This window comes from Eptesicus fuscus, chromosome 18 (genome assembly GCF_027574615.1).
Source record: "Eptesicus fuscus isolate TK198812 chromosome 18, DD_ASM_mEF_20220401, whole genome shotgun sequence".
NCBI classification, from domain to species: Eukaryota; Metazoa; Chordata; class Mammalia; order Chiroptera; family Vespertilionidae; genus Eptesicus; species Eptesicus fuscus.
The window spans coordinates 37112991-37138892 of NC_072490.1; the positions used below are offsets into that span (position 1 = coordinate 37112991).

Here is a 25902-nt window from a genome sequence, read left to right on the forward strand (position 1 = left end):
CACTCCATACTGAGAAATGCAAATGTGTTGTTTGGTGTGGAATTTGAATTCTAGTGCTTGAATATACCATTCTGTTGATGGACAGTTAGGTCATTTGGCTGTTAGACCACAATGCTGCTGTGAACCTGATAGTAAGCATTTCCTGGTTGTTATGCCAGAATTTCTGGGTCAGAGTATATGTATTTTCATTTGCCTAGTGTACTAGTTTCCTAGGGCTGCCATAGCAAATTATCACCACCCAAGTGACTTAACACAATAGTAATTGTTTCTCTCACGGTTCTGGAGGCCACAAGTTTGACGTCAGGCATTGCCAAGGCTGTGCTCTCGGTGAAGGCTCTGTGGGAGAGTCCTTCTGGGTCTCTTTCAGCTTTTGGTGGCTCCAAGCGTTCCTTGGCTTCTGGCTGCATCACACCAGTCTCTGCCTCCATCTTCATATGACCTTCTCGTGTTTGTGCCTTTTCTTCTGACTCATGAGGACACTTATCATTGGATTGAAGGCCCACCTGGATAATCCAGGATAATCTCATCTCAAGATCTTGACAAGATATTACATCTACAAAGATCCTATTACCAAATAAAATCATTAACAGGTTCTAGGTGGGGGGTACCATTCAATCCATTACAACTAAGAAATACCTAACTTTCCAGGGGGACGTGGCTTGTTGGAGATCTTTTTAGGTGGCCTTGACCCCTTGTGAGGAAGGGACAGACCCACTGTCTCTGGAGAAGGGCTGGGGTTCAGGCAAGGTCCACCCTTACCCCTGTGTCTCAGGTTGTCAATCTGTGTGCAGTAGATGTCAGCCCAGCTCCTCCTTTGGTCTTGGGGGTTTGGGGGCCTCCCAGTGGTCAGCCATTCTGGCAGTGTGTCCCAGACTTCTGCCCACTGCCCCCATGATCTTGGGAAAGCTATGTCTCCTCATTCAGACTCAGTTTCATCTTTTGTAAAGTAAGGCTTATCCCCCACCCAAAGTTCAGAGAGTTCCTGAACAGGAAGCACCATGGCTGCCACTCTGTGGGAATTCTGGGCCTTGCTTCTTGGAGGATTGCTAATGGCCTCTAACTCTTGTTGTGGGCCTTGGGGTACAGAGCCCCACACTACCCTCTCCTCGCCCTCCAATAGAAATGGAGCCAAGCCAACAATACTTTACTTGCTTTTTATTTGGTGCTGCATCCGGCATACGGACAGTGAGGCCTGAAGCAATGGCTTCTTTAGCTTCACATCCCCCATACCCCCCACCCGCTGGTGTGCATCGATTAGAGGCAGGGGACCCGGAAGGTTCAGCACCTTCATGGGGTATGCTTCCGTCTTGGGTCTGTCACAGAGTCTGGCCTTGAAGTCGCCTTTGGCCTTGACACTCCTGTGTGTGCTAGGAAGATTTCCAACTTCAAAGGGTAGAGGCCGCAAGGCACCTCCAGGACGAGGACCGTGGATGCGCTTGGGAGCAACAGCCTCGGTGCAAAAGAGGGGAGAAGGGGAAGAGATGATCAGGAATTTGTCCAGGAAGGAAATTCTGAGGGAAACAAGCCCTCCCCTTGGGGTTCCAGCCAGCCTGGGAGCTGCCCTCTGCCTGTGCCCTCAAGCCCTGACCCCAGCACTCAGCATTGCCCACCAGGGAGCGAGTCATAGTTTGAGCCCACCTTTCTTGGTTTCAGGATGATGGGTGCCTGCTTGAGCTCAGGGTTAGGTGGGAGGGAAATAAAAATCTTGGCTGTAGGTAGAATCATCAAGGGCTTGCCTGTGGTCAACAGGGCCTTAGAGCCCATCAGCTTGTTGTGCTGCAGTCTCAGGACCGGCCCCTGGGGTCGGAGCACATGGAGAGAAGGCAGCCGCACCATGTTGTGGAGGCTGGGGAAGTGGTAAGGGGCTGTGGGAGCAAGAGGCGCTGTGAAGGCCTGGGAGGGCCCACGTCTGACCAGCTACCCCTCCAAGTGTATGTGTAAGGTGGGAGGTGTGGGGAGATGAAGGCTGGGGCAGATGAAGGCAGATGGAGCCCTCCCAGAGGCCACGGTTTGGAATCCAACAGACCTGGGTCTGCATCCCATCTCTGCCCCTTCTGAGCTGTGCAACCTCGGGCAACTTCCTTAAACTTCCTGATACCTTGGCTGGAAAATGGGGATAATAGCACCAACCTCGCTAGGTTGTGAGGACTAACGGAGCTGGTTAGGTAGCAACACAGTGTAAACTGTTCAGTGCTATGCAAATGTTCGTTCCTTTCCCCCAGAGGCAAAGGCACAACACTGTGGCAGGAAAAGCTTGGGTGCTGGGGAGAGATCGACCTGCAATTGAGTTCGGGCATCTTTGAAATAACTGCCTCACAAGGTGACTCTTTTGGAGGGGACAATACTCACTCGGTTGTATATTTGTAAAAAATACATTGTTAAGTGGTGGCTTTTACTTGTTACTGGGTGGCTCTTTGTTGGGGCTCTGGGTAGGGGGCAAATTCAGGTGGTTAGGAGGGCGGTGAAGAGCAGGAAGAAATTGCCTTGAGGTCCAGGGGTGTTTGGGGGGAATGGTCCTCCCCAGGGTCTGGAGGTTCTTCGGCCCCAATAGCAATCTGTTCAAGGAGTGGGATTGCCTATCCCCACTAGCAAAGGTCACGGTGAAAATGCAGCCCATCCTTGTGCAGGGTGGGTCCCACTTCTGGATACTGGAGTGGACCAGCGCTGTAGCACTTTTTGCCTTGCCCTTCTTCCCCTTCCCAGCAGCCGATGTGGTGGCCGTGGAGTCTGGTTTCTCGACGTGCCCCAGGCTCCTGGCCCCAGGAACTTTCCTAGGTACTGACATGTGGCTAAGGGTCCCCGAGTCCTTGCCTTCCCCAGAGCCTCGCTGGGTCAGGTGAGGGAGCGCTGTGTGGACTCCTGTCCGCCGGTGACACATCGCCATGGGCTTCTTGATGGTGGAGCCCTCAACGAGGAGCCGGATACCCACATACTGGGGCACATCCACGGCAGGCTGTGAGGAAGAAGAGGAGACAAGGCCTACTCAGACAGTGCTGCTGGAATCCTAGGCCCAGCAGGACTCAGGGCAGAGATGGATGGAATTAGTTTCTCGGGCACCTAGTCAGGAGACATTTCTGGGCTGAGAAGCAGGAAGCCTATCTCTGTCCTCTAAGGGGTCTGAATCGGTCCCTAGCGAGTCACCGAGGCCCTGGAATCAGTAACCCAGAGGAGTGGGGGAATCTCAGCCATGCCTCTTCTCCACTTCCTTGCCCTCGTAAGCTGCCCTGGCTCCTGCTGGAATATGCATGGCTCTATTCCACAGACCACTGCTGACGGAAAACTTCCTGAAAGGAGCTGGCTTCTCTGCAGAGAGAATTTGAGTTGTGACACCCAAACTGATAAGAGGTTTACACCTGCCCAGAGCCTCACCTGAACCCAAGCTTTGTGGAAGCAGAAACTAAGAGCTTTAAAGAAGGCCTTCTGTGGAGGGGATGAAGTAGCAAATAGGCAGAGGGAGGCAGAGAAATTGCTTCTGTGCAATTTCAGTTCCTATAAAGCCAAGCTGGCCCGGCCGGTGTGGCTCAGTGGTTGAGATCTATGAGCCAGGAGATCACGGTTTGATTCCCCGTTAGGGCCCATGGACAGGTTGCGGGCTCCATCCCCAGTAGGGGGTGTGCAGTAGGCAGCCGATCAATAATTTCTCTCATCACTGATATTTCTATCTCTTTCTCCCTTTCTGAAATTAATAAAAATACATTTATTAAAAAAAGAAAAGCCAAGCGTACTGGCTGGGCTCCAGGAGAGCTCCCTGTGTCTTGCTAAGAACCCTTCTTTTAACCCAGAGCCAGGTTGAGGTGCTTTCTGTGTCGTCAAAGGATCCTGATTAGAATCTATCTAAACAGGGTCATTTGGAGCTTGTTCAAAATCCAGGTCTCAAGAGCTCCCGGCAAGCTCAGTTGATGAGGAAAAGTTCATCTTGAAAGAGGAATCTCAGTTAATAAATGTAGAAGGAAAGAGAGAATTAGAAACTTACCATTTTGTAACTAATACAAAAGGCAAGAATTAAAACTGGATATCAAAACAAGTGGGTGAAAAGGATGACAGGAAAATGTGTCATTTGCACAGGACCAAAGTATCACCTTACAAAGTAACTGATCATTGCAAAGGGGAAGATACAGCTTACAACAGAGAGATCTGGTAGCCACCACCTTAACCCCATGGTCAGACTTAGCATCACTAATCGCAAGACACTCTGACAGTGTGCCTGGTGACACTGTATGAAGTACCCAGCATCACCTCTCAGGTGGTCTTGCCAACTTCTAATCCGAACCTCATCAAGCTGTTTGACCTAACTTCTACTTTACAGGACATTCAGATAACAGATGAACAGTTAAAAACCACCCCAAAGAAACAATCAGATAAACCCAGAATGTGGGACAGTTCTACAAAACAATATCCTGGTCCTTCAAAAGATCCCAACTAGCGGGGTGGGGCAGGGGAACAGTGGGGCTGTTCTAGATTAAAAGAGATTAAAGGCCCTAGCCGGTTTGGCTCAGTGGATAGAGTGTTGGCCTATGGACTGAAAGGTCCAGGGTTCGATTCTGGTCAAGGGCACATGCCTGGGTTTCGGGCTTGTTCCCCAGTGGGGGGCGTGCAGGAGGCAGCCGGTCAATGATCTCTCATCATTGATGTTTCTATCTCTCTCTCCCTCTCTCTTCCTCTCTGAAATTAATTAAAAATATATATATTTTAAAATAAAATAAAAAATAAGAGATTAAATAATATAAAAATACCTAGCAATAAATTTAATAAAGAAGGCAAAAAGGTGAAAGACATGTACACTAAAAACTGATTAATTGAATTTGAAGACACAAATAAATTGAAAGATATTTTGTGTCCATGGAGTAGGAGAATTAATATTGTTAAAGTGTCCATACTACTCAAAGCAATGTACAGATTCAGTGCAATCTCTATATCAAAACACCAATGGCATTTTTCAGAGAAATAGGAAAACCAATCCTAAAATTTGTATGGAAACACAGAAGACCCCAACTAGCCAAAGAAATCTTGATGAAGAAGAACAAAGCTGCAGGCATCACGCTTCCTGATTTCAAACTTCTTACAAAGCTATAGTAATCAAAACAGTATGCTATTGCCATAAAAATAAGCACATAGTGACCAATGGAACAGAATAGAAAGCCCAGAATTAACCCCACACAATTAATTTATGACAAGAATATACAAATGGGGAAAGGACAGTTTCTTCAATAAATGGTTTTGGGAAAATAGGCAGTCACATGCAAAAGAATGAAACCAGAACCCTATCTTACACTATATACAAAAATCAACTCAAAATGGATTAAAGACTTAAACGTAAGACCTGAAACCTAGAACTCCTATAAGAATAAATTCCTGGAAGAGAACATGTACTATGTTCCTTGACATCGGTCTTGATGATGATTTTTTGGATTTGATACTAAAAGCAAAGGCAACAGAAGCAAAAATAAACAAGTGGGACTATATCAAACTAAAAAACATCACAGCAAAGGAAACCATCAACAAAATGAAAAGGCCAATAAAAGAAAAAAAAAAGAAAAGGCCAACCAAATGGGATAGAATATTTGCAAATCAAATATCTGATAAGTTAATATCCATCCCGGCCAGTGTGACTCAGTTGGTTAAGCATCATCCTGTGCACCAAGAGGTTGCCAATTCAATTCGGGCTCAACCCCCAGTGGGGGGCATGCAAGAGGCAGCTGATCGATCTTTCTCTCTCATCGATGTTTCTATCTCTCGCTCCACCACTCTCTTCCTCTCTCTTAAAAAAAAAAAATCAAGAAGTTAAAGGGGGCAAAAATGCTAACTTGAAAAAATATATGTACCCCTCAAGTTCATGGCAGCATTATTTACAAAATCAAGACATGGAAACAAGCTAAGCATCCAGTGACAGATAAATGGATAATAAAAATGATATATACACACACATTGGCATATTATTCAGCCCCCAAAAGAAGGAAATCTTGCCACTTGTGACAACATGGATGGACCATGAGGGCATTGTAATCAGTAAAGTAAGTCAGAGAAAGACACACACCACATATTCTCAGTTATATGTGGAACCTTAAAAAAAACCTGAAACTAAAATCAAACAAAACAACTGAACTCATAGATAGAGAGCAGATTAGTGTTTGCCGGAGGCAGGAGGATGAGGAGTGAGTGAAATGGGTGAATGTGGTCAAAAGGTTTAAATGTCCAGTTATAAAATAAGTAAGTCGTGGGGATGTAATGTACAGCATGGTGATAGAGTTGTTAATACTGTGTTGTATATTTGAAAGTTGCTAAGACATTAGACCTTAAAAGCTCTCATCACAAGAAAAAAAATTTTTGTTAACTACATGTGGTGATGGATGTTAACTAGACTTATGTGGTGATCATTTCACAATATATACAAATATCAAGTCATTATGTTGTACACCTGAAATTAATATGTCAATTACATCTCAATTTTTAAAAACCACAACCAAATTTCAGAGAGATCTAAGTGATGCCTGATAGGCACACCTGTAGGTCTTACTAGTATGTCTCGGTCTCTCAAACACTGTGAGTTAGCAGAGAGGTCTGCGACAGCAGCGCTTCTGTAATTTTGAGGGCTGATGTGCTCTATTCTCACAGAACAGAGAAGAGCTCTTATGTTTGTGGACATGGCTTTTGTGTAATATAATGGATGATAAATTGATATATAAGAAACACATGGCCCTGGTCGGGAAGCTCAGTTGGTTAGAACATCGATACGCTAAGGTTCCGAGTTTGATCCCCAGTCAGGGCACATACAAGAATGAAACAATGAATATATAAATAAGTAGAACAAATTCATGTTTCTCTCTTTTCCTCTCTCTCTCTCAAATCAATAAATAAAAATTAAGAAAGGAAAAGAAACACACAAGGCTTTTAAATATCAACTTGGACTAGAAGGGACAGATGCAATATGAAATGAGAATGAAAAGGGGCTTTTGTACCCCCAAATTTCTATGAGCAAGTAACAGTGTAGGAACTATTGAGAATGTTCATGGAAAAGGAAGGGAGATTCAGGGCTGAACTGAGATCCCAATGAATGGAAGCAAGAGCCATGGAGAACTCCTAGGAAGTAACAGTGGTTCCTAATAGCAAAACTAGAAATATATGTTAGGACTGGATTTCAGAATTTCTGTGGACCAATGATTCCTGTGTACTTCCCACCCTGCCTCTCCTTTTTGGGCAGGAGTGTCTATAATAACAACAGCAGCAGTTTCCACTAACTCTATACATCCAAGCATTTTGCAGGTGATGCCATTTATAATGAAATGCCTAACAACGTTATTAGGTAATAACAACAATAGCTAAAACCTCTGTAGCATTTACTATGTGCCAGGCACTATTCTAGTGTGCTTTTAACTCATTTAATTCTCACAACCTTATGAGGTAGGTACTGTTTTCATTCGTGCTTTACAGATGAGGAAACTCATGCCCTCTACCCCCTAGAGATTAAAAAGTTGTTCAAAGTGACAGAGCTTGTAGTTATTGAGCAGAGATTTGAAACCAGGGAGGTTCAGGAACACTATGCTATACGCCTCTGTAGAACTATTACTCATACAAATTAACTCATTTCACCCTCCCAAACCCCATGAAAAAGATGGTAGTAGCATCTCCATCTTACAGATGAGGAAGCAGATGTACTAAGTCACTGGCAGGACCAGGACTTGAACTGGGTCTGTCCTTTGCTTTACTATGAGGCTATCAGGAAGGGATGAAGATTCCCTGGGGTCATGCCTGGGCCCGGACACCTCACCTGCTTATAGATGAGCTCAAAGGCTCCCGTGTTACAGTTTCGGTCCAGCCGCCGGTCAATGACCACACGCAGAGTGTCGGCTTGCACACCGGCACAGAGCTGGGCGGTGACAGACGTGGAGGGCGCCATGGTGGGGCTGGCATTGATCTCGATCAACCAGGGTTGGAAGTTTTCACCAAACACAAAGTCAGCGCCATAAAGCTCAAAGCTAGCCTTCCGACACTGCACCGTGTCCTGGGAAGTCTGCAGAGCATGGATCACTGCAGCCTTCATGCCAGGCACGATGACACTGGACCAGGCATTTGGGGCCCCCAGGTCCTGCAGGTAGGCCTGGAACTTCTGGCTCGACCACATGTTGTTTGAGGGCAGCAGCGGGTGCCGATGGCACGAATTCTCCAGGTGCTTCTGGATGGAGTTGTTGCACAGGTGCACTGAGCTGGGGCAGAGAACAGAAAGCTGAGGTCTGAGCCCCTTGGCCCCTCCCGTCCAAACCTGGGGAGGGCAGGCAAACCCTGGACCCGGCCCGGGACCAATGTGGACCATTCAACTTGAGATGGGTTCCTGCTGGGGAGGACAAGGACAAAGGCCTGGGGCCCATAACATTCTTCTAGGGCCAGAACCAATTTTCTCTCTCAGGACGTCTTCTGAGGGCACTGACTATAGGGAACACAATATTAAGTGCTTTGGGCCAGTGCCAGTTAACCCTCCCAGTGCCTGGGAGATAAGAAGGTGGGTCAGAGTATGGGCCTTGTAGTCACTGAGGCATGTGCTCAAGTCCTATCTTTACCCCACAAGTTAATGGTGCAACCTGCTTTGTTCCTCTCAAATTTCTCCTGACCCCTCTTTACCCTGCTCTCCATTTCTATTTATTTTTCATATCACCTTTTAGCCTATTAGATGATTTTACTTATTATGTTCATTGCTTGTCTGTTTCTCCCATTAGACTGTGAACTCCTGAGAGAGAGCTAGGCTCCTGTTTTGTTCACCACTGTGTCCCAAGTGCCTGGAACAGAGAATGGCACAGGGTACACACTCAGTAAGTATCGGTGGGTGGAAGGATGGTGCGATGGATGGCGGGATGGACGGAGGGTCTGCCTGCCTGCAGAGTCTGTGTTTGGAGCCCAGCATTACACTGGAATTGCCTGTTTCTTGCCAGCTTCCCAACTTAGACTGGGGGCTCATGGGAGATCAGTGGTGGGGCTCACTTGTCCAGGTTCTTCAGGGAGAAGGGTTGCGTGGAAAAGCGGATGTAGCTGTCGTGGTAGAACCACACGGTAAGTGGATTCCAGTCGGTCACCAGGAACCACTGTCTCAGGTCAAACTTGGTGCCAAATATGAGCAGGGGCCGCTCGATATACTTCTGCACAACCCACTTGCCATCCTTCATCAACAGGGGGTTGCCGTCCACCAGTTTCAGAATCTCCTCCAGGTGGTCCATGCACATGATGCCTAAGGGGGAAATGGAGTGGTCAGGGACCAGGGCAGGCTCTGGCTGGGAGAAGAGCTGGAGACCATAGAGAGCTCACCATAAGCTCTCAGCCCCACAAAAAAGACAGGGCCAAGTGGGTAAGGCTGCCTGCCTCAATCAGAACCCTTTGCCTTTGGGAAAGTTGAAAATCTGCTAAGGGCTTAAATATTTTAAAATTAATTCGTTTCACCCTGGTTGGTGTGGCTCAGTTGGTTGGGAGTCATCCTATGCACCAAAAGGTTGCCCATTTGATTCCCAGCCAGGACACATGCCCGGGTTGCAGGCTTGATACCGAGTAGGGAGCATGCAGAAGGCAGCCAACTGATGCTTCGCTCTCACATAGGTGTTTCTCTCTCTCCCTCTCCTTTCCTCTCTCTCTAAAAACCTGTTAAAGTCAGTTTTGTTTGAATGAAAAGGAATATATACATGAATAAAATTTCAGACAACACTGTGCTTTTGGAAAACCATGCACAGCCCTGGGAAATGTTTCTCAGTGGTTAGAGCATCAGGCTGTGCTCAGGGGGGTTGCAGGTTCGAACCCCGGCCCCTATGGGGGCATGTATGGGAAGCAACCAATCGATGTGTTTCTTTCTCTCTCTCTCTCTCCTTCCTCCTTCCCTTCCACTGTCTCTTAAAAAAAAAAAAAAAAAAGAACCAATGGAAAAATATCCTCAAGTGAGGATTAACAAAAAATAAATAAATACACACACACACACACACACACACACACACACACACACTCACACACACACATACCATGTGCATATATGACTTTGATTAGTTTTTTCAATATAATTAACAATATAAAATGAGAAACAAAGTAGACAGTACAAAAGGGTATACAATTAAGCATACATCTCCTTCCCCAGAGGCAGCCAGCTGCAGCTCTCAGGTCCTATGGGTATCCTTCCAGGTGGCTGGAGAGTCTACTAGTAAGTGTGCCTCAGTCTCATAGGATTCCATACATTTAAATACGTTACGGATACAGAATAGTGCTTGGCACATGGTGAGCATTCAGTAAATTCTAACGCATAACATTATTATTAGTCGCCTGTAGAATGAATTTCCAGCCCTAGATTTGCTGGTTCCAAGGTATGTGCATTTTTCCATTTTATATTGCCAAAGATGTCACACTGATCTGCACTCCAAGCAAGAGTGTACGACACTGTATTTGCCTGCATCTTACCTAACACTTGTTTTTGCCATTCTCCTGGGTAGAAAATGGTATCTTATTTTAACTGTATCTCTTTTATAACTAGTGAAGTTAAGAATCTTAGCTTATAAGGCATCATTTTAATGCCGATAAATATCAGAATTGCATTGCAAACCACACACACATATACACACTCACAAATCAATCCCATTCTTCATTGTTAGGCCCCCAAACAGCCTGATCTCCTGCCAATGACACAGAATGATTTGTGGCTGGTTCCCAAACTAGATCCTTTCTCAAATGGCTAGACTGATAACCAAGATTCCCCAAAACACGATGCCTTGTGTAAAAAAAGATTAATAGGGATCACCATTGTGGGGAGGTAGAGACTGAGAGGAATTATGGGCGTGGTCTCTTGGGTGCAAATGTTTCCTTTCTTCCTTTCTACCTTTCTTCCTTCCTTTCTATCTTTCTTTCTTCCTTTCTTTCAGAGAGGGAGGACAGAAGAAAGAGAAACATCAATTTGTTTTTCCACTTATTTATGTATTCATTGATTGATTCTTGTATGTGCCCTGACGGGGGAATCGGACCCCAAACCTTGGCATATAGGGACTATGCTCTAACCAACTGAGCTACCTGGCCAGGACCAGGTAATGTTTTATTTCATGATCTGGGTGCTCTTTCCTCAACTGCAACAATTCATTGACTTGTATACTCACAATGTGAACCCTTTCCAATGAGGCATGTTATATATACATTTCAATTAAGTTTTTCTAAAAATGGAGAATTTTTAAATTTGGTGCTAGGTACATGGGGATTCATTGTGTTATTCTTGCTAGTTGGTGTCTTTTAAAAGTATCCTTAACAATAAGCTAAATTTAAAAGAAAGGCAGATTTAGATGTTCTGAAATAGGGTGATCTCCAAGATCTACTGTTAAGAAGAAATATGCAAAGAATAAATGAGTAATACTAATTCATATTGAAAGATATGGAAAAATGAATAGTATGTTTTTGTTTAAAATAAAATAAATGTCTCTCTCCAAATGCAAAGAGGACGTATAGAAAAAAAACACAGCAAAATGTTAACAGTAGTTATCTCAGTGTAATCAAGGGTGGCTTTTGATTTTGTCTTTCTACTTTTCTGTAGTCTAATTTCTTAAATATAATAACATGTATTTTCATACTTAGAAAAAAACCAACAAAACTATTTCCAAGGTAGAAAAAGAAAGACCACAGTGTTGGTTTTGAAGTGACATTCCCAAGAGTGTGTCCCACAGTTTGGAGCTGTAACAGCTTCACTTGGACGTGAACAAATTCATCCACGGGCAGTACTTGGAGGGATCTGCCAAGTCTGTTTTCTACAGCTCAGAAGTCCTTAACCAGTGTTTAAAGGCTGGGCAAAGGCACAACCCCCGTGTGCTGGCTCTCCTGTTCAGATTCCATTCACAGGGGGCTGAGCAGCCAGAATAACAGCTAAAAATAATAGCACTTATATAGCAGTTACTATGTAAACACACAGGATCTAAGTACTTATATTATATTATATTATATTATATTATATTATATTATATTATACTTATCTAATCCTCTCGGGAAGGTATTATTGACTTCATTTTACCAATGATGAAAATGAGGCACGAGAGGTTAACTAACCTGACCAAAACTTTACAAATAGCAGGAGGTAGAGCTTGGGTTTGAACCCAGGCATCCTGGCTCCTAGCATCCATACCTTAAACCAGCGGTCGGCAAACCGTGGCTCGCAAGCCACATGCAGCTCTTCGGCCCCTTGAGTGTGGCTCTTCCACAAAATACCACGTGTGGGCGCGCACATACAGTGCGATTGAAACTTCATGGCCCATGCGCAGAAGTCAGTTTTCGGCTCTCAAAAGAAATTTCAATCGTTGTACTGTGGATATTTGGCTCTGTTGACTAATGAGTTTGCCGACCACTGCCTTAAACCACTATGCTCTGTACCTTACAAGGGTGGTCAAATCCAAGAGTCCTTAGATGACAAGCACCTGCACATGAGTATCACCAGACCTACCTGAGGCATCATCCCAACTCTGAGGGCAGGAGAGAAGCTGCATCATCACAGCAACCAACCTCTATGGGATGATTACTCTGTGCCAAGCACCATGCTGAGCTTTAGATGCACTTCACAGGAAGTCTTATCATCTCTCAAAGATGAGGGAACTGAGGTTCAGAGAGGTGATATAACTGGCTCAAGGTCACACAGCATACTGATAGCAGAGCTGGGATTCAAATATAGGCAGCTTGACTCCAATAGAGTCTGCACTATTGACAGCCTGGCCTCTAGAGCAGCGGTCGCCAACCGTGGGGTCCGAAAGGTTGGCGACCGCTGCTCTAGATGGTGAGGTAGGCTGCAGGGTGCTGGTGCAGGAAGCAGGGGCTGACACCCACCTCGGCCACGGGACTTGGCTCCTGGCTTCACGATCCAGACGTTGCGATCTCCTTCCATGTCCATCTGGGGCACCAAGGCCTGCAGCTGCTGCAGGATGTCCTCACAGCGCTGGACCTGAGCGTTCAGGTGCCTGAGTTCTGCCCCCTCGCTGTTGGGGAGATAATGGGTCTTGGGCAGGGCTGGGCCCAGGGGCAGCCTGGTGGACAAGGCAAAGGGAGACACAAGCTCCCCTGGCCACGGTCCTACCAGCCTTGGTCGTGCCCTTCCCTCCCTATTGATCCAGATAGGTCTCCACACCCACCCTCAAGCTGCCCCCCAAATTCTTATCTACCCAGGGCATCATCCCAGACTGCTGGAATGGGAAAAGGCACCACTTACTACAGCCCACACCCACTCCAAAAACTCCATTTTCTGCCACCTCCCTTTCCATTACATTAAAGTTGCCTTTGGCAGAATTTAATCATATGGCATTTAATGGTGAGGGGCCACTATGTGCCAGGCTTTGTGGGGAAGGGCTTTACATACATTATCATTAATCCTCTCTGTGGCCTTGCCAGGAAGGTATTACTGGTCCCATTTTAGAGCAGTGTAAACTGAAGCATGGAGAGTTAAGAGACTTGCCCAAGGTCACAAATTGAATTTAGGGGCTGAGCCAGGACACAAACACCATCCTGCCTGATTCCTCCATCACAGGTGCTTTTGAGGGTTCATTCCCCTTCTAATCTGGACCTAACACTGGTTGATAGCTGAATCCCTTCCTAGCCTAATTCTTTTCAAGCACATCTGTATCACACATCTCCTTGCTCTATTTCTCTTCTCTTCCTATCACCTACCACCTGACATCTATACTTAGTGGTTATATCTGTCTCCCCTCAACGGAATGTAAGCTCCATAAGAGCAGGAACATTTGTGTAGCTGTTATTCTCTGTTGCGTTCCCATCTCCAAGCAGTATACCAGCACTCCCTAAAAGTTTGCCAAATGAATGAATGGTTGGATAAGCAAGTACTTTGGCAGGAGCTTGCCTCCATAACTGGTCTGCACAGATTGGGGTTCATGGACAAAGAGAGACGCTGTTCCCTACAGCAGCAGTCGCCAACCGGTGGTCCGCGGACCACTGGTGGTCCGTGAGGTCTGAAAGGTTGGCGAATGCTGCCCTACAGGACACAAAATGTCCTGAAATAAACCAAGTCACAAAATACCCCAGATGGCTGCCTGGCCCAAACTCTCCCATTTCTTCTCTTCTGAGTAGGAGGAAGCCTCCTTTAACACCTTGGCCTCTTGCATGTCTCCAGCCATGGAGACCTTATCTTTCAACAGGGAGGCAGCAGCAACCACGGGGGCAGAGCCAGGGACAGGGACAGCCAGATGGAAAGGGCATAGCAGGGCCTCTTAGTCACATCTAAGTCCTGACCCCTCCGTTTCTAGAAGGTCTACTGGAAACTTTTCCATGGGCCATCTCACAGTAAATCTGTGACGTGGCCCAGAAAACTGTCACATGAGAATGGCAGGGGCACGTGTAATTTGAAAAAGTATGTTCAACATGACAATATGATTTTATATTTAGCAAAAAGAAAAACAACCAGTGTGTTTGTGGAAAGTCAACCTTAATAAAAGCCTGGCTGCTGAGTCATGGATTTGTTTTAAAAGTTAAGAAACACAGACAACAACATGGTGATTACCAGAGGAAAAGGGGGCTGGGGGGAGATTGGAGAGAGTATGGAGGAGGGGGCGAGTTGAGAAACATAACAGTTAATATTGAATGAATTAATGAATGCTAACCATCTGTACTGAACAACTCAACACTATGTTATATGATGCAATATTTCATAAAATTCTGACTTTTGAGAGGTTCCTTCAGTCCTCTTAGAACTTGTCCTATACCCGGAAATAAATAAGACTCAAATTATTTTCACGTAATGTTCAACGCAGTCTCGATAATACTTAGTTTAAGAAGGGTGACTTTACATGTTCTGGTAGCTAAGATGAAAGTATAGGGTCAATTTCATTTTCTGACATTTAAAGAAGATACAAATGAATTATTTATCAATGATGTGGGTTTGCTCAGTATGTCATTTATTCAAAGTTCATTTATTAGTTCTTCAGTCTCCTCTATCAAATCATCCTTTTCTATGAGCCCCATCCCAGCTGAGGCCCTCATCACTCCATTTGAGTCTGTGTTCCTTGAGGGAAGGGACTATGTGTCATTTCTGGAGCCTGGCACAATACTTGGCACACAAGCTGAGTGTTCTCCTGCCCTCAGGACACTTCTCCCTCCTGTCTCTCCTGCACTCCTCTACTGAATGGAATCTCCCTACAACAGCTCCAGTCTCACCTCAGCACTCCTTTCTTCTGCTCAAGAACCCTTTTCCACCCTGGCTGGTGGCTCGGTGGTTAGAGCCTTGGTCCAAACACTGAAGGGTCTCGGGATTGATTCCTGGTCAAGGGCACACACCTGGTTTGCAGGTTCGATCCCCGGCCCCACTCGGGCAGGTGAAGAAGGCAACCAATCGATGTGTCTCTCTCTTCCCCTCCTTCCCTCCCTTCTACTCTCTCTAAAAAAAGGGGGGGGGGGGAAATCAATGGAAAAAAATCCTTGGGTAAGGATTAACAAGGATCCTTGGGTAAGGATTAACAACAACTACAAAAAGAACTCTTTCCCAAAGTGGGTTCTGAAAACACAATCCCTCAGGATGCTTGGGGTGGTGGTGGGGGGTGGGGGGGGGAGAGACACCACTAGGGTCATATAAGTACAGAATATACAGTAAGCCCTTAACATTGTCAATAAATTCTGCAACTAAGTGAAACGACGTATAACAAAACCAATTTTACCATAGGCTAATTGATATAAACAAAAGTTAAGTTCTATAGCATCTCATCATCATTATAACAAAACAAAGTGATTTGAGGACCTGCTGTATTGCATACTCTCTCTCTCTCTCTGAGGTATATACCACCAATATATTCTGAAAGGCCCTGCACCAAGGAAACCTGTTTTAATTAACTCTGTTTAACCCAATGTTTTCCAAATACCAGTATGATTGACCACAAAAGCCATCCCTTCCTCCCCCCCCCCCAACAAAGTCAATTTACATTCTTTAGAATTAGCATCCTATGTAACACACTTTCAGAAACGTTGGTCTCTAGGATAAAATCTAAATGACTAAATAGATTCTTATTTTGTGAGTGAATACTGAGACTATGCTGAGCACATGATACAAATTATCTTATTGAATCCTACCTTTGAGGAAGATATTATCTTAACTATTTTGTATTTGAGAAAAAGATTCGTGACATTCCCAAGGTCACAGAGCTTGAAAGTTACAAAGCTAGGACTTGAATTGAGGTTGACTTGATAGCACAGGCCATGATCTCTGTGACTATGCTATGCCAAGATCCAGGAAGAATGCTTTGTACCCTATCATGGAGGTAGTGGGAGCCCTTAAGAGTTCTTGAGCAGGAAAGTACAGGGGAAACAAAACGGGGAGGCTTAGGGAGGAGGTGCAGGGCTACACTACAAAGAGAGGGTTTGTCTCTGACTGAGCATTCGCTTAGAACATGGAGGCCCCCTACAGCAAGGGGCACCTGGCCATGTCCCACGCCCTGGTGCAGAGGTACTCACTGGACCACTTGGTAGTAGCGCTGTAGGAAGAGGGACCGGCCCGCAGGGCTGAGGGACAGTGGGGCCTCCAGGTCCCGGTCAATGTCCAGGTGGGCCAGGTTGTTAAGGTGCTCCTCGCAGGCGCATAGAGCCTCATCCACAAACTCTGGAGTCAACATCACTGGATTTTTCTCCAGTTTCTTGGGCTGCTCGTCTGCTGCAGAGGTAGGGAGGGGCCTGTCACTCTCTGACAGGCAACCTGACACATGCCATGGCACCCATGGCTCCAAAGCCTGTCACTTATCGGAGGACTCATCCTAAATACACCTGAGGCCCAGCACAGCCTCACTTACCTGAGGCTTTATTCTAAATTCACCCGAGACCCTAGTGCTCACCCTAGTTCCCCGCTGCCCCAGGAGCTGTCACTCACTTGAGGGTCCACCCTAACAGTCCCCAGGGCCTCTCAGCACCTATAACTCCAAACACTTGCAGTCTCTCTGCTTGTGGGACCTCTGACACACCTGTGGCCCTTGTGCCCTGATCCTGGCAGTCTTCTTTGCACCTGACACACCTAGGAACTGCAATGGGAAGGCCTCCCTCTGGAAGAGACAGGGATTTCCCACCTCCCTGTAGACCTGCCTCTTATGTCCCTGAATCCTTGGCTGATAGGTCCTGGGTTACAGTATGGGATAGGAGCTAAGTCCAGAGAGAGAAAAGCAAGTAATAGGGTGAGCCAACATGGAATGTGACATCCTCTATGTCCCCCTCCACAAGGCACTAGGGGTCCTCAGACCACATGAAAAATCTACACGGTTTCACTGCTTACTTCTCCACAGAGATCCTGTCCTAAGACAGCACTCAGTCTGTCCTCTTAGTCTGTCATTGCTAGAGAGCTGGCCACATGCCAGGCCCATGGGAGGGCTGAATGAGGCAGTGGACCAATTGACAAATGGATAGCAAGAGAGGTGGGTATGGGTTGGGACAGAAGAATGGATGAGTGATGGATTGGAGGACAGACAGGTGGTGGATAGGAGGATGGAAAAGCAGGTGGATAGATGGGCAGATGGATCTGTGGAAGAACAGGTGGGAAGGTGGAGGAGTGGAGAGATGGATAGGAAATGTGTTGCTGAGAAAGTAGGTGAATGAGTAGATCAATAGTGTGGGGATAGATGGAGAGATAGATGGATGAATGGCTGCATGGGTAGGTGAATGTGAGATCAGTGGGTGTGTGGGTGAGCAGGTAGATAGATGAATAGATGGATGGAAGGATGGATGGTGGGTAGATATATGGATGGGTTGGTGGGAAAGGGAAGTGGATGGGCAGATGGATGTGGATAATTAGATAATTTATATAGATAATGTGTGGATGAATAATGACTTGATGGGTGGGTGTATGGGAGGATAAATGGGTGAGGGAGTAGAGGGAATCACACAGTATTTACCTGGGGTCTCTTCCTCTTTTGCGTGGATAGAATATGACTTCCATTCGGACTTTACCACCAGCTTGAGAACGTTGCGGGCAGCTGTCAACCAGAAGTCCTCTGCTCCCAGGGCAGGAGATACTCTGCTCAGCCCTAGGCTCCAGGCCTGTTCTGGTTCTGGAACCTGATCATGACCTGCCCCATTTTGGATCCAGAACCTGACTACCTTCTGACTCTAGAACCTGGGTTAGAACCTGGCTCCTATTTCAACTATAGAACCAGACCCAGAATCTGACCTGACTTGGCCCATATTCTGCCTTAAGAATCTTACCTATGCCCAGTCGGCATGGCTCAGTGGTTGAGTATCGACCTATGAACCAGGGGGTCACAGTTTGATTCCGGTCAGGGCATATGCCAGGGTTGCAAGCTCGATCCCCCATATGGGGCATGCAGGATGCAGTTGATCAATGATTCTCTCTCATCGTTATTTCTATCTCTCTCTCTCTCTCCCCCTTCCTCTCTGAAATCAATAATAGATATAGATATATAGATATATGAAGAATCTCCCCTCCCCCCCAAAAAAAAAAGAATCTCATCCAGGCCTGTTGTCTAATTTTTCTCTTCTGTTTCTGATAGACTCTTGATACTTATTCTCGTCTGAGAACCAAACCTTGGTCTGGAGACTAACTTAAACCTACCATATACTCTGACCTGAATTTAGAACATGTTCTGGAGTTGGAAACTATTCTGCCTTAGAAGTCCAAAGTCTTTTCTGGATTAAGAACCCAATCTAGCCAGTGGAATTTGACACAGGCCTGGAACCCAAACTCAGCCCATCGATCAACTTTTAGAACCTGCGCTAGAATATCAGCTAACTAAGATCTTCTGAAGGTCTGGGCTTACCAAGCTAGGAGGCTCATTAAGGGAGGCACCTCAGGGAAAGATAAGGATTAGGGATGGAGAAGGAATTCTGTTGGGGTGGACAAGAGAATGAAGAGAGAAGCCCTTTGCTCTCCAACACCAGCCAGGGCTTTTGCCTTCATCCTCAGCTGGACGGGTCCAGGCACAGGGCTGGGCATCTCCTTACCTATGAAGGCCTTTTTGTCTTCCTCAGCCCCCAGGTGGTAGCAGCGTGGGAAGAAGGAGTCAGCATCAGCCTTATCAAACCATGGCAAATTCCGGAGATTGAGACATAGACCCACCTATGGAATTAGCTGATGAGGGGGCAGGGTGGGACTTGCCCAGAGAACCTCACAGGGGCTCTCATCCTCAGCACATGCCCAGACAGTTCAGGCAGACTCTACCTGGACATTCTCAGAGCCTCTGCCCACTTGCTAGGCCTGATTCGCTCATATCTCGATATATTTGCCCACACAGTCCCTCTGCCGAGAATGCCCCACATCCCTCTTACCCACCCTTTCACATTCTTACTGACTGCTTCCTCTAGGAATCCTTCCCAATCCACACCAAAAAATACACTAACAGGTCCCAATTATAAAGACATCATTCTTGCCACAATCCTAGAAGCTAGTTTTACTGGTATTCTCATTTAAAGATGAGGAAACTGAGGCTCAGAGAGGTGAAGTCACTTGTTAATAAACCCAGGTAAGATAGAATGGATTCATCAGTCAGATATCCTCTGCTTAGGAGATAAGGGCCCTCTTGCTCAGTCATTGGACTTGGTGTTTGTTCTGGCTCCAGATCCCGTTTGAATCCTATTTTAGTCAATGTCTACATGTGCCAGACATGCTGCAGGGGTTGGATTTGAACTCAGGACTGTCCAACTCCAAATCCCACTGAATTATAGACCAAACTCCTCCTGAGAACTCTCTCTTACTGACAAGGAGAGCAGAGAACTGGGGTGCTAGCCCAAGGGCTGGGGGGGTGGAAACTGTAATGCCTGCTGTCCTGGGGAGCCCACCTTTGTGGTAAAGGAGCCAGCCCGGGCATAGTGGTTGATCATTTGATCCTTGGAGAGGAAGCGACAGTCCAGCACATCCCGCCGAGTGGTCCAGATGAAGTAGGGGATCTCATTCCGAACCATGCGGGACTGGGGAGAGGAGACAGGGGAGGCTGGTGTGGGCAGCACAAGGCCTGAGGAGGCTTCCTCCTGCCCTGCTGAGCAGGGTGAGTGAACGGAAAGAGAGGACACTTCCAAGGTGGCCTCTAGCCCTCATACCATCTTTGTGTAAAATAAAAAAGAACAGCTCTTCCGCCAGGGCACATACTTGGTGAGCAGGGAGCAGACTGGCTTGCAAATCCTGTGGCCAAGGACCTCGAGGCAGCGACTAAGCCATACAGCTGAATACCATGCCTTGTTCTGGCCCGTGGCCATCAGTGATTGCTCAGAGACAGGACAGTGACTCTAAGCTGATGGGCACATAGCATGTGACAAAGGCTCTACATCTCTCTATCTTTCCTACAACTCTGGGAGGTAGGATTATTAATAAGCAATAAGACCACATGCTAGACCATGTTCTCAGTACTTTCCATGTCATCTCACTTAATCCTCACCAAACCCCTATGAGGCAGATGTTACTGTGGTCCCCATTTCACAAATGAGGAAACTGAGGCACAGGAAGGGTAAGTGACTTGTCCAAGGGCTGCCAAGGTTGAGCCATATGAAACTGAGAATGCTCAACCTTTCCTGACATACAAAAATGGCAATTTGGTATAGTTCAACTTACTAAGTAGTGGTTTAAAGACTCGAAGCCGAGTGTCCTCACCTCCACACACAAATCCTCCACACCATCACATCAGCCTCTTTCCAAGCTTTTTAAGCCCTTCCTTCCAGCCTTCGCTTGCCAAGGGCAGAGGAAGGAGATGAACTATGTGGTTTTTATTTGGAAGGGGGAATTCCTAGACATGGAGTTTGTGCCAGCTTCTGATACAACCTAGCCGAGTTCTGATCCCAGGCTAGCCTTGTCTGAGCACCAATGTGTCCCTCGCCACTCTGCTGGCCCATCCAAGCTTTAGAGAAGCAATTAGGTTTTATTGCATATGGGGAAACTGAGGCTCAGAGAAGGAAAGGACTTGTCTGGGGTCATCCAGCTGGACTTTAATGCTCTCCCTCCAACTAAGCAGACCCCTGCCAGCCCCTTAGCCCTCACCATCACAGCATGTGTACCATCTAGGTCATCCAATTCCAGTACATCATCGTTGAAGAGTTGTGATTGCTGGAACTCCTCGTCCTCATCTTGATCATCTGCAAATGCAGAGAGAGCCCAGGCCTGGTGAGGCCCCTGTCCCTGCCCCATAGGCCCATGCCAAAGCCTCAACCCTGGGACAGTGGAAGCCAAAGGAAAGCCACTTGAGAGAGGCAGCTTGTGGAAATGGAGGGAACTGCTCACCATCCTCAGTGATGTCGCTATCGCCCATTACTGAGCTATTCAGATGCTTCTGGGGTGACAGTAGGGTGGTGCCCGACGAATGGACCATCTTCTTCTCCACCCAGCCCCTGCGGCGCAAGAGGCACCGGATCACCGGGTAGTGGCCTTGGATCATAAAGATCTTCTTCTGCTGTAAGGTGAGAAGGATTCTTGCTCAGTAAGTACTGCCTATGTGCTAGACATAGGGGATGGTGAACCAGAATTTTGTTATTCTAGTAGAGGAGACAGATTATAAACAAGTAGATATATAAATATGGTTGTATCAGAAGCTGGCATAATTTTGACTACAAAATTATGATAATAGTTGATATTTATTGAACACCTATATGTGTTAAATATACATATATATAAGCAACTGTCGCAACCCAAAGGACGGCCGAACAGGCTGCGTGGGGCGGCCAGGCTGGCAGGGGGGTTAGTGAGGGACAACCAAATGACCGAACAGCAGGTTGTGTGGGGCAACCAGGCCGGCAGGGGGGATAGTTGGGGGCATTCAGGCTGGCGGGGGTAGGGCAGTTGGGGGCGATCAGGTCGGCAGGCAGATGCAGTTAGGGGTGATCAGGCCAGCAGGGGGGCAGTTAGGGGCAACCAGGCTGGCAGGAGGGGCAGTGAGGAGCAATCAGGCCAGCAGGCAGAGGAGGTTACAGGTGATCAGGCTGGCAGGGGGGCAGTTGGGGGAGATCAGGCAGGAAGGCAGGTGAGCGGTTAGGAGCCAGTGGTCCAGGATTGTGAGAGGGTGCAGGCTGGGCTGAGGGGACCCTCCCCTGCCCACCCCCCCACCCCCCCGTGCACGGGGCCTCTGTTAAAAATACATATTATTGTTAGTAATATATATAATCAGTTTTAACTGATTATGAAGCAGAGGCATAGAGAGGTTGAATAGCTTGGCCACACAGTAATTAAGTGAAAAAGCAGGGATTTAAATCCAGGGTGGCTGACTCCAAAAACTGGATACTTAATGGGGATCCAGAGAAACTAGAAATACATAGTCAGGGGATGTGGAGAAGGAGCCACGAATTAAGAGCTGGACAAACAGCAATTCAGACAAAGGGAAAAGCATGTGCAAAGGTCTTGAGGCTGGAGGGAGGTCTAAAGGGGTTGGAAGGGGGCCAGGGTTAGAGTGGAAATGAGGGGAGAGCTCCTGCAGGCCTTGGAAATGGTCTTGAATTTTATATCCACAGTAGTGTAAGGCACTAAAGGCAAGTGAGGGAGTGCTGTGACTGGAGGCTGTAAAAGTTTGGCTAGCTGCTGTCTGGAGACTAGATGGAGGAGACAAGGGTGGAAGTAGGGAGGCCAGTGAGAAGGCTGCTGTGGTTTGTGTAGGAGAGAAATCACGATAACTAGAATGAGGGTGGCTACAATGGAGAAGGGAAGGTAACAGAATTGGGATCTGTTCTGGAAATATAGATGACTGGTTTTGCTGATGGGAATAGATGTGTGGGTGAGTGAACAGAAAGATCAGATTTCTGGCTTGAGCAACTAGGAGATGGGGAAGACCAGAGACTAATGATGACTGGGTATCAAGAGTATGGTTTGGGATATGGAAATGATAGTAAGTTCTCTGGATGGAGATGTCAAGTAAGCGGCTGGTGTACAGGCAGAGCACAGGCTGGGCAGGAAAGGGCATGCAGGGGGCACAGCACTCTGTCTAGACTCATAGCTAAGGAGACAGGTGTGGGGAGGGGTCCAGGGAACCACTAAAGTCCCAGGCACCTTCAAAGCAGCAGCCAGGGAGGGAGGAAGGAAATCCTAAGGGTGTGTGGGGCGGCGGTGCAGAATGACACAGGGTGCCCAACCAAGACTGGGACAGAAAAGGGGCTGCTCCTGGGACTTCCCTAGTGACTTCGACTAGGTTCTCCAAAGGAAGTGGAAAAGGGTACAGAAACAGAGAGGCAGGAGTTGAGGGGCGAATCCTGGGTAAAGTAGACAAGTCTGCTAAATGAAGGGGCATCAAAAACAGGGAGGGCCCTAGATGGTTTGGCTCAGTGGGTAGACTGTCTGACTGTGGACTGAAGGGTCCCGGGTTTGATTCAGGTCAAGAGCACATGCCCAGGTTGTGGGCTCCATTCCCGGGAGTCGGGCAGGAGGCAGCCAATCAATGATTCTATCATTAATGTTTCTTTCTCTCTCTCCCTTCCTCTTCGAAATCAATAAAAATACATTAAAAAAATTTTTTTAATAGGGAGGTATTTGCAGGTGCGGGCTAGAAGGGGTCAAGGGGGGGACAAAGAGGGCATCTGTAATACTTTCAACAATAAAGATAAATTTTAAAAAAATAGGGAGGTCTTTGAAGATGGGTGTGGAATCAAGGAGTTTGTTTTTTAAGGATGGAATAAATTAGTCCAGGGAGGCAGATTGTGCCATTCTAGAACCGCCCCTCCTTCCCTAGCCCCCTCTGACCTTGACAGCTCTCTCCACATGGATCTTGGCATTTCTGAGCCGGCCCATGTGCGGAGACTCCTTGGACAATCCTGGCCAGAGGACCAGGGAACCTGCGGAAAGATGAGTAGTGGGGGCTCAGCCAAGCATCTCTCCTGGCCACCAATGCCCATGCTCCTGCTCCTTCTCTTTCTCTGCCCTTCATCCGGATGCCAACCCTCTATCGCTCTTCTCCCGACCCCCATTCCCTCCCCCCAGTCTTCTCGTCCTTGTCACTACTGCCTCGGGCCAGGGTGGGCTGACCCCAATGGGCCTCACCGTCCTGCAGCGGGGCATCATCACGGGCCGGGGTGTGCGGGGGCCCGCGGGGGCGTAGATCTGCGGTGCCCCGGGCGTGAGTGCCATGGGCGAGCGACCGGATGGCGCGGCTGCCGGCCAGGCTTTTGCCACCAGCACGAGCCCCGTTGGACCAGGCGGAGGCGGGTCTGGGCCATGGCAGCGTCTTTGGAGGCCGAAACTCCAAGTGGCGTGCCCAGGGCCACGGGACGGGGTAACTAGTGCGTGGCTCAGGCGGCTGCTGCGGCCAGTTGCATACCGGGCCGCCCTCCAAGCGGTACCAGGTGGTGGAGCACGGGTGGCTGACCCTCAGCTCCCCCGCGCTCAGGATCAGCGCCGCGCGGGGACCCTGCATGCGCCTTACCGCGCTCCGCGCCCTCCCTGCGCCCTCCCTGCGGCCTCTCGCGGGATTGCGGAGCAGGGCCCTAGCTTCCGAGGCTCCGCCCTCTGTTTATTGTCGCCTTGGAAACCATTGCTTGCCTCAATCAGGCCGCGGCTGGCTGGTTCCAGCAGGTGAGCTCTGAGTTTCACCTGCCCCACACCTTTGATGAGCAGAGCACTGATGGCGGAAGCGCACAGCACCGGGTTGCCAATTACTATCCGTGCCATGGTTTCTCATTGAGCACTTCCTGGGGCTTCAGTCATACCACAGTATTTATAGAGGACCACGTGCTAGGCTATGGGCTAGGTGATCCCTGACCTCATGGAGTTTAGAGCCCAGTGGAGAGGAAACAAAAAGTAAGCAACAAAGGTATAAACAGCTGTAAGTATGGTAAGGGCAATGACCTAAAGTCAGGAAAGTGGCATATTTTGGGTAAGGCAGTCAAGGATGTTCTCTGAAGAGTTGACATTGAAGCCAAAGCTTTACAGAATGCAAAGGTCAGGAGTTGGCCAGGGAAGAGGGGAGAAATAGCATTCCAGGGAGAGGCAAGTCTCACCAACAGCCCTGAGGAGGGTAAGAACCTTTCTGGGGAACTAAAAGGCAGCCAATGTGGCTGGAGCCTGGTGAGGTGGGATTGCATCTGCAGGTCCTTGGGGATAGATGTGAAAGACCTAAATGCAGGAAACAATGATCAAGTACAGAACACACTTCTCCCTTCCCCCACCCCACCATAACTTGGAGATACAAAAACAGATCATCGTTGTCAACTGCAGAAAAAAATGTAACTGAATTTATGCACAGCTCTCAAGACAAGACTAAGCAACCTTTTTGGAGGTGGTGACAAAGTAGTATCCTCAAGTCACAGGTGAGATAAATAAGACTCCAAGATGTTACATAATTTGCCTCATCACACAGAGCCAGCACTGGAATCCAGATCTGACTCCAAGGCCCCACTTTAAAACATAAATACTATTAACATGAGCCCGTTATTACTCTAAGGGTTGTCTACTGGTCATGGAAATATGGGTAATTTGAGAGGCAAACTAGCAATGCCCGTTTAAGTCCACTCCAGGGAAGAGAGTACCTAGGTCCAAAAAGCCAGCTTTGTGTTGTCTCTGGCTAGATCTGCCCATTCAGTGAAGGTGGGTCCTCCACCTAGATGTCCAGACAACCCCAACCACTCAGATCACTCTTCCCAATCCCCCATTGGCTGGTGACTGGGCTTCCCAAAAGACATGTCCCCAGGACAGGGCCAGCTTATTGGAAACCACCCAGTCTGTTCTCATCAAGGAGCAAATTTGGTTTTAGGGGCTCCAGATCAGAGGAGATGGATCCATGACAAGAGAGTTCTGGCTGGCTCACCCAGGCAATGCTGTCCTGTGAGGGCTGGGTAAGCAGCTGACATACTCTATAGTGGATATCTTCACTGTGAGCACCTTTAACATTCACTGCAAAGCTAGAACACAGTCATGTGCCCCAGAGGAGGGCACACCTCATTCTGCAAGGCAGGAGGAAGAGGTCACAGAGGTAAGTCATAAAGGGGATGATAGCTATCCAAGTTGCCCCCAGCCCCAGCCCTTCCTCCCTT

General features: G+C 47.6%; 1 protein-coding gene across 3 annotated transcripts; it reads right to left on the reverse strand.

Annotated features, from left to right (window-relative positions):
* Positions 1 to 1138: 1138 nt before the first annotated feature.
* Positions 1139 to 24302, reverse strand: TTLL3 (tubulin tyrosine ligase like 3). 3 transcript variants are annotated; one of them, XM_054708100.1, is made up of 14 exons: positions 23915 to 24302; positions 23618 to 23709; positions 21179 to 21347; positions 20939 to 21033; positions 19750 to 19878; positions 18916 to 19030; positions 17850 to 17948; positions 16429 to 16624; positions 12808 to 12956; positions 8971 to 9214; positions 7766 to 8201; positions 2812 to 2953; positions 1639 to 1865; positions 1139 to 1450 (listed from the first exon to the last, which is right to left on the reverse strand). In XM_054708100.1, exons 1-14 carry the CDS (start codon positions 24285 to 24287, stop codon positions 1145 to 1147), a joined length of 2772 nt encoding a protein of 923 aa, XP_054564075.1. In that variant the 5' UTR covers positions 24288 to 24302; the 3' UTR covers positions 1139 to 1144. The 3 variants fall into 3 exon arrangements, with proteins under 3 accessions (XP_054564075.1, XP_054564077.1, XP_054564076.1); XM_054708102.1 differs by having other exon boundaries at positions 2686 to 2953; XM_054708101.1 differs by lacking the exon at positions 1639 to 1865.
* Positions 24303 to 25902: the final 1600 nt, after the last annotated feature.

What these genes read in the sequence shown, in the direction of transcription:
- TTLL3 (XM_054708102.1), bottom strand. Translation starts at nt 24,287, where the DNA reads ATGCAGGGTCCCCGCGCGGCGCTGATCCTGAGCGCGGGGGAGCTGAGG. An exon ending in ATGTGGAGAGAGCTGTCAAG is followed by an intron (nt 21,348 to 23,617) that starts GTCAGAGGGGGC and finishes CTCACCTTACAG; the next exon opens with CAGAAGAAGATCTTTATGAT. An exon ending in ATGGTACACATGCTGTGATG is followed by an intron (nt 19,879 to 20,938) that starts GTGAGGGCTAAG and finishes TCCTCTCCCCAG; the next exon opens with TCCCGCATGGTTCGGAATGA.